The sequence below is a fragment of the Phoenix dactylifera genome, unplaced genomic scaffold, assembly GCF_009389715.1.
Source record: "Phoenix dactylifera cultivar Barhee BC4 unplaced genomic scaffold, palm_55x_up_171113_PBpolish2nd_filt_p 000090F, whole genome shotgun sequence".
NCBI classification, from domain to species: Eukaryota; Viridiplantae; Streptophyta; class Magnoliopsida; order Arecales; family Arecaceae; genus Phoenix; species Phoenix dactylifera.
Genome location: NW_024067679.1, coordinates 1,349,136 through 1,358,204, shown reverse-complemented (window position 1 = coordinate 1,358,204; position 9,069 = coordinate 1,349,136). Strand labels below are relative to the sequence as shown.

The 9,069-nt window shown below is 39.8% G+C and overlaps 1 protein-coding gene across 1 annotated transcript; it reads right to left on the bottom strand.

The window, feature by feature from the left end:
- Nucleotides 1–6,647: 6,647 nt before the first annotated feature.
- Nucleotides 6,648–8,647, bottom strand: LOC103696193 (E3 ubiquitin-protein ligase ATL4-like). The gene has a single exon (XM_008777729.4). The coding sequence runs from the start codon at nt 7,789–7,791 to the stop codon at nt 6,922–6,924; it is 870 nt and encodes a 289-aa protein (XP_008775951.2). The 5' UTR covers nt 7,792–8,647; the 3' UTR covers nt 6,648–6,921.
- Between the last annotated feature and the right edge of the window lie 422 nt (nt 8,648–9,069).

The following is a 9,069-nucleotide window of genomic DNA, read 5'->3' as shown; positions in this document are numbered from 1 at the left end:
AACAAAACTTGAAATTTTATTGCTAACAAGGATAAATGCATTTGCAACTGTTTGGTTGTATAATGTAAGATATGTTGTAACCCTCTAAATGACTCAACAAGTTTGGCCTTAGAAATAGTGAATTATTTGTTTGTTTATTACACAACCAGCTGATTACCAACTACTAACCTTTTTCATATATTATATCATACAACATATAACTGATATATACATATCATAATAATTTATTGATATCTATAATATTTATATAATATTTAATAGTTCTAGTAATTACATAATAATCACAATTATTGAAATATTATAAGAAAATTAATATATATATTGTTACACTATAATTATATATAAATATTTTATGATGTTGTTATATAATATTGCATAATATATAATTATCACAATGCTATATTATAAGCTAAAATAATTATAATATTTATATATATTATACTATATGATTATAATATTGAATATAATGATATATTAGAATTAAGTAGTTCATTATTATGTTATACAAAATCTTTCACTAAATATATTTATAATAATTATATATTAATAAAAAATCATAAAATACTTTCGATTATTATAATGATAATTATTAAATTATATTTATTAAAACTCCAAAGCATGTGATATATGAGTATATGATATATTGTCAACATTTATAATATCTTATATTACTAGTACATAATGGTATATTATATGAGGTTACAATATTATAATAGTTATAATGACATTGCAATAAATACATTTTATAATATGGGATATCATAACAACTAATAAATATTATATATAACTATTATCATAATATAATTTTGATTATTTTTATATTATTATATTAACTATTAAAGGAATCTTTGTGATATAATATTAATCTCACAAATGTAATACAACCATATAACTATAATTAATTTAATTGGTCAATATGAAGTAATATATCACTTCATGTTTAAATAAAGTGTCCCACTTATATCAAAATATGGTAGAATTTGCTGCCATAACTATATTTAATTTAATTGATAATAAGAGAATAAAAATAAATAATTAAAGAAATACATTCAATGGCAAAGTTTTTGTGATGTACATTCAACCATATCAATAATTGGATAATGAGGTGGAAAATATATGTCCTTGGGAATTTTGAGTATATTATCTTAGGTAGAGAGAAATGCCTAGAGAAGATTGAGCAACTTCAATTCTTAAAAAATATTTTAAGGGTCCCAGATCTTTGATATTAAATCAAGAAGGAGAAAATTGATTGAGTTAAGATATGGTGTAAGGTTTGTTACTTGTAAGCACAATGTGATCAGCATAAATTAAATAAACATAGCAATGAAAAAAGTACCTTGCTTGAGGCTGGACAAGGAATAATCTTCTTTGGATTATGTGAAACTCCAGCTTATTGGAGAGCGGTGGAAAATTTTGAGAACCAACTATGCGAAGCTTGTTTCAAGTCATAAAGAAATTTCTTTAAACAACAAACGATATTCTCGATCTCCTAACTAGAAAAATTAGGAGGGAGCTTCATATAAACCTCCTCATGTAGGACACCACGAAAAAAAGCATTGTTAACATTTTTTAAATATAATGGTCAATTATGAATCACTGCAAGGGCCAATAAAATCTAAATTGTCACCAACTCAGCAAAACAAGCAAAGCTTTCATGGCAGTCGAGACTCTCCATTTGTGTTTAGCCTATAGCAACCAGACATGCCTTGTAGCACATAATAAAACCATCTGAATTATATTTAATTTTGTAAACCAATTTTCACCCGATAAGAATTTTACTAGATGTAATTGAGTTGGTGTTCAAGTTTTATTAAGTTCAGGAGCTTTAATTTCAGTATCCATGGTCTTATACCAACACAGTTCCTTAACTGCCCTGGTAAAAGTCATATATTCATTATTGGAAGAAATTAAGGCAATAAAGCGATGAGGTATATGAGAAAGGCGATGGTATGAAAGACATCAATAAAGAGGTAAAGAAGAACATTTGGAGGAGTCCGACATCGGAGCTGGACTTGGAGTCACAACAGTGAAACAATAATATAGCAAGATAGATGAATGCCTGTAAGATAATTTAAGAACACAAGAAGATTGAAGAAAATATATGAAGACTTCTCTAGGTACCACTCAGAGTATTCGCACCTTGCAAACCCTCCAAGAATTATGCGACAGTCTCTTGTTTTCCTTTCTTTCTTCTCTATTTGTTTCTCTTATTTTGGATAGCATTGGAGAGCTCTTGCTTAAATTCTCTATGTGATATGAGAAAACTCATTCCCTCTCAAACTCTACTTCTCCTCCTCTCCTATTTATAATAGGAGGGGTTAGTCCCAGGGTGGAAAGCTTAGATCATGGTGACATCATCCTAAGAAGTCCTACATGTTGGCGACCCACTAGGGTTGAACCCTAGCATGTGGTGGCCACCTGGGAAGCCCTAGGTATGTTGCTATCTGTCATTGGGTTCCTAATTGTGGTCTTCTACCTAGGGTTAGCTCTAGGAGCCAACCACACTAAAACCCCACTAGAGTTGGATCCAAGCCGGACCACAAGACTAATCCAATAATACTTATGCCAACCCCCATGAACCAATCTATATACCTAGAGTCTGATTTACTTAATTAGATTAAGCCAAGTTTGGTGAGAACTCAAGAAAGATTTTGAAAAAAGATCAAATATGACGAGTAAGTAAAGGATCCCAAGATTAACTTGGGTTTCTAATCTACCATGTTTTATCTTACTTGATGGTGTGCCGTAGCACAGTGAAGTAAGATGGACCAATCTTCCTATATATAAAGATGCATGATCATGCTAATTGTCGATAGATTGAATGGACAAAAAGTTGCCCTCATGCATGGTAATTGTTGTTGAATACATACAAATACCAGAAGTACGCAAAAGTACACATACAAGCATAACATATATACAAAAGTAAAATTATGGAAAAAAAATATTATAAGAAAAATGAAATAAGATAAAAGACATTGAAAATATAAAGCAAAAGAAATAAAAATGAAAACTATAATTAATAAGATAATAGAAGATAACATAGAATAATATTTGCATCTCTAGTTAATAAAATCTAGTCTAGTGGGAGGGAAGATGACGAGAGGAGATAAAGGGAGGAGGATGGAATGATCAGAACAGAGATGGAGGGCTTCACATTAGGATGGATCCATTGGTTAGGCGTTTATGTCATGGCTCAGTTGTGGGGATAAAAGGTGATATGGGCACTAATGAATATAAGAAATATTGCCTACACTACATGCACCAGCATGGATGTGCACATAGTCAATTACAAACACTAGTTCCTATAGTGGTGCATCAAGATGCGCTCTCGATGAATAGGACCAATAGAAACTAGCAGCCATTATTGGCTGCGTGCACAGCCACAGGGTGCACATAGTGTAGGCAATTATTCTCGATGAATACTGATTAGTTAAAAATAGGGGTGGCAATCGGGTCGGGTCGGGTCAGATGTAGATCAGGTCAAAAAATTGTGGACCTGAACCCGACCTATTTAATAAACAGGTCAGAAAATTACAACCTGAATCTGACCTATTTATTAAACGGGTAACCCAACCCGACCCGTTTAATCCGTTTAATTAAAAAAAAATAATTTGGGATAGCATCACAGGCTCACAGCAGGCCCTAATGGTGCCCTAATATCTTCCTTCCAAATATCAAATCCTTCTGTGGTGGAGAACCACCTATTCAAAATTTCACTCGCAGTCGCATCCGGCCCTACTGTCTTCCTCCCACGATCCCATCCTTCCGCAAACCCCCACCCCCATGGAAGAAGACGAAGAAATCGTACCTTCCCATCGCCGAAGAAGGAGAGTGGAGAGAGGGGAGGGCCTGAAACCCTAACCCTAGCCCTTGCCGCCGCTCGATTTCCGATCGGCAGCGTCCGGGGGCGTCACGGGGGTCGTCGGCGTTCGGGGGCGTCGCGGGGGTCGTCGGCATCCGGGGGCGTCGCGGGGGTTGTCGGGGCCGAGGATGGTGATGGGATGGTAGGGGGTGGCGGGGGTGATCGCCGACTAAGGAGGAGAAGATCTTCCACTGCTTGCGGCGGAGGTGGGGCTCGGAGGTGGTGGAGATTTTCCGCCATGGAGATGGAGCTTCGGGCCCTCCAGCAAACAAGAACAAAAAAATGGGTTAAACGAAAGACAAAAAGGAAAGGAACTCTTACCTCTTCTTCCTTGATGCTCTTGGATTTTTGAGAACGGGAGGGAGGGAGGGGGAGAAGGGTTGTGGGAGTGAGGGTAAGCCGTGAGGGGATTGGGTAAAGGATTTTTCTAAGGGCTGCCCGTTTATCTCCGTCTCCCTGCCTATGACTCTGTGGACTGTGGTCGGGCTAATTGTCCCACCTTGTCAGGCTCCCAGCAAGCAAGCAAGCAAACAAAATTGAAAAAAAAAATCTAAAATTATAAACGGGTTAAACGGTTAAACAGGTCAGATATCTAAAATCCGTATCCGACCCAATTAATAAATAGGTTAAACGGATCAAACTGTTTACGACCCGAACCCGTTTAGGCCAAACCCAAACCTGTTTATGGCGGGTCGAACACGGGTCGGATTGACGGGTCGGGTCATATTTTGCCACCCCTAGTTAAAAAAAGATAGTTTGGATTGAATAAGAAGTTATTCATGTCTCCTTAATCAAATATTTCATACTTCATGTACTAACTAGAGATCACACTTCGGTTTTTCTCAATAGGGGGCACTCTAAAAAGAAACTAAAAATATATATTTGTACTAGAATAAAACTATTATAATTTCATCACTAGATATAATTTTGACTCCTTGTAATGAGATCTTTCCCCCATAATTATCAAGAAAAAAATAGTATAATATATTATATAGATATACCATTTTGAATTATCAAGGAATCAAACACAGACGATCTAACTAAGGGACTTCTTTTAGGAAGTCGCTACGACTATTTCTTCGACATGAGCTATGTACATGGAAAGAAATTATATTCTGCAGCATATGCACCATATAGAGGTGCACCATGACAACTTATGTGCATCGTGTACCTAATGTACAGTATAATTTCTCGAGATGTTAGCAGAACACCAAACCCTTTTATTGTTGTTATTGTTGTTGAGCTACGTACTTAGGAAGCTAAAAAAGTGTTTTCTCGCAGACTTAAGTCTCACATCAATCGTCATCAAACCTGATCGTTCAACGGTGGTCCGAAGTTTCTGTGGATTGCTTTATATTATTATTCAAAACTCATCCACGAGTCCAGTTTCTTCGTTTTACTCTCGTAAATAAGAAACAAGCACGCATTCGAAGCTATTCCGAGCTGCCTGCTTAGAGAAGGCATCCATTAGTTAAAAGAAGTCCACCTGCTGCCATTGGTAGGTTACCAGTTTGCTTGGCCTTCCACCCAACCCAGGCCGACAGTCCCCATGAAAGGTGGCAGCTGAACTAGAGGGAACCAGGTACCATTTGCTCCCAAGACCATAACCTAATCTCTCTTATATCAGAAATGGACATGTGTGCAGCCCAGCATGCATGTATGTTTCCCACCACATGCTTAGGTTTGGAAGTTGATGATAACTTGTCACGATAATTCAGGAGAGATGGATTGATTTCTGATCACTAGCCTTCACCTGTAGCTAGCTAGCTGTTTGTATATACCATGCATTGTATACCCACTAAGATCCCGTTCAAAGTTCTACTCTGCTGTCTTAGCATGGTTTTCCAACCAATCCTCATTGCTATTTCCCTCCCTTTAGACATGTGAGACGCTTGCATGAAGCATGGGAGTATAGAAATTACTCTATTTGAAAATGTTAGATTTGCTTTTGTAGCACTAGCTAGATATATGCATGCCAAATATGGCCTCAACAGGCAGCATGTCTGCAAGTGAAATGCCATGAATTATTAATTAGCTCATAATTAGCTGGGAATTTTTCTAGCGTTAGAGAAATTGAGAATTGTAGAAATGTAATACAACGCCTTCTAACTGAGGCTAGCTACGTTTGATTACAGCTAAATTATCTCACGACCTAAAACTTCTTCCGACTATCTCATGTTGGACCCTTCAATATTTAATTCAATGAATCATCTACTGAATATCACACATCAAAATGCATGCTCTTATTCACCTAATGTGATTAATTTCTAGTGCATGCGTTACTTGCACCATCCATGGACTTGACAAGCCAGTTCCTAACCGCAAGAAAATGTTTAAGTCAGTAACATTACTCAATTCCAACTAGCATTGCCACCTAGCTCTGCCCTTCTATCTTGTTATTTATATACCTCTCAACAAGAAGAAGAAAAAAAAAAAGCCTTGAGAAGGAAAAAATTATTGCTCCACTAAATTTATCAGAAGCCAACGAGGCGGCAGGGAGGGGGCGATGCTCCGGACACTTCGTGATTTATTGTTTGCTGATTTTATTGGGTGTATCCATACTCGTGATGTATAAAATACCCATTTTAACCAAAAAAAAAGAGAAAAAAAAAAAGTAGCACTTCTAAAAAGTTATTCCAACACCTTATGTACACTCATGCATCATCTTTGCCATTGTACATGATATTTATAACATGGAGATGCACGTGATGCTTCGCATTCGGATGATTAGGACTTAATGGGATATTTTCTCCTTTGTTTCTCTCTCAAAAAGGGGGCAAGTATATAGAAGCAAACTAAATAATAAATGGCAATTTACAAATTAGGAGAGTCATTTATCAATCCCAAGGGAGGTGATGCTTCAATTTTTGCATTTGAATGATTAAGACTGCATGGAGTATTTGCTCTACTTTACTCTTTCCTGCTACTAACCACACACCAGGAGAGTTATTTAAAAAAGATAGCTCATGAAATTTATACTTCGGTGTAGTAGCTTGGCTATGGACTATAGATTACAAATTAGCAGGACGATAACATCTGGCCCTCACAGTTGCATTTATTTACGCATGTGCCCCTGTCGACCACCGGTAGGAGGCGGAGCGACCGCCCCCGCCGCTCGTCTCCGCATCCCCCTCGAGATCCCAACTCTCTCCCCCGCCGCCGAAGCGGCGGCTCCCCGTCGACGAGAAGCGGAGCGACGAGAAGGATGTCGACGCCGACGATGCCAGCCGGTCCACGTACTCCTTCAACCACCCCCTCCCCGCTGCTCCGGCTGGCTCCGCTGTCTCCGCCCCCGCCGGCGCCGCCTCCGCAGGCGCCTTAGCGCCCTCCAGTTGCTCGACGGATGGCCCCAGAGACGACGGACGCGCGGAAAGCGGGGGTGCGGGCGCAGGGTGGTCGTCGCGGCCGACGGCGGTTGTGGAGGCGGCGGATGGCGGCGGCGGGAGAGGGGGAGGGGGAAGAAGGATTTCGGAGCGGCAGAGAGGGCAGGAGGGGTTGGAGCGGAGCCAGGAAGCAATGCAGGTGGAGTGGAAGGCGTGGTGGCAGGCGGGGAGGAGGCGAAGATCGTCGTCGGGGCGGAGGCGGGAGAGGCAGACGGCGCAGTCTGGGGAGAACTCGGGGGCGCCGGCAGCGAGGGAGAAGGGCGGGAGGGAGTCAATAAGGCCGCTACAATCTTGATCGGACGGTGATAATGATGATGATGATGAGGAGGAGGAGGAGGACGAGGAGGAGGAGGAGCGGGAGAGGAAGTGGAGGAAGAGGTGGACGGCGGCAGAGGCGACGAAGACGAAGAAGAGGATGGCAGCGATGATGAGGAGGCTGGTGGAGGAGGGGTGGTGGTGGTCGGAGTCCGACGATGGTAGAGTCTCGAGTCCTGGTGGAAGCGGCGGCGAGAGTGGAGAGGAGGCGGTGGCGAGAAGGGAGCGCATTTGGAGGTGCGTTTCGCTTCTTTGGATGCTGTTCACTTTTTATGCTTTCTCTTATCTTGCATCTCAGATTATATGCATGCGTATATGGTTCCCGCAAAAAACACAACCTTGCCTTCCTCACCTATCTCCACCTATATTTTATATATTTAGTCAGTCTACTAACGTAAAAGCAAAGCGTCACGGTTCTAGTGACATATTTGACCTTATCCATCTATATCTACAGTGCATATAAAAGTATTAATAAATTTTGGTGGAGGAGGGATCACAACCTTCCAATTTTATTAGATTAATTGCATCCACTTATCTATATAAAAATATTTTTAATTTTTTTTTGTTGGATCAACAACCTTACAAAACTCTTGAGTAAATATATCTAGTCGTGTAGTCACCAGGACGCACCGAAGATGTTCGAGCAAAGTAAAAGAGTTCTCCCATAGCTTCGAGCTAGTATAATCTACCGCATCGAAATCCACCCAATCAGCAGCTTTGCTGGCTTTCCAAAAAATATACATTATAGGACATGAAGTGATACTCGATTCGAGTCTCCAAATATCCATCATCAATGGATGATTAGATCTTTGAAATTGTGATTCTGTAATGATCCAAATTATAAATTTTTTGAAGACCCCTTATTAAATGATATGGTCCGTCTATAAAATAGTGATGGTGATGGGGACATCAGAGCTAATTATTTCTCCGCCTAGTCCACCATCTTATTTGACATATTTATTTTATTTTATTTCTGGGCTTGTTTGCATTTTAGGACTTATCTGTGTTATTTTTGGACTTATTAGAAATTATTTCTGTATAAGGGGGTGTTAAGTTAATTGTGTTTATTTGGGCCCCATATATAGGAGATTATTTTTATGATTAGGGTTTTAATCAAGGATTAAAGGTTTCCTCCCCCACCTCCCTGCTTCCTGTCTCTCTTTTCCTCCTCTCTTCTTCTCCCTCTTCTCCTCCTCTCTGCTGCTCTTCCTCTCTTCTTCTCCTCCTGTTCTTCCTCCCTCTTCCTCTGTTTCCTATTTTAAAGCCACGACAGTCATCCCAAGAGTAAATCATCACCGCTGCAGCCACCTCTCCTGTGACCGAATCTACATCAACTCATCGTCACCACTGCAGCCACCTCTCCCGTGATCAGTTCTACATCAACTTGGTATCAGAGCTTCTGGTTTTGCCCCTGTGCCAAAACCATTTCTCTTTTCTGGGCTGTCATGGGTCGGAAAGAGACCCCTTTCCATGCCTCTCTTTTCAGACCTCATAGGAAGGAACAACCCC

Excerpts from the sequence above, each read along its gene's own strand:
- LOC103696193 (XM_008777729.4), bottom strand. The coding sequence starts at position 7,791 with ATGCGCTCCCTTCTCGCCACCGCCTCCTCTCCACTCTCGCCGCCGCTT.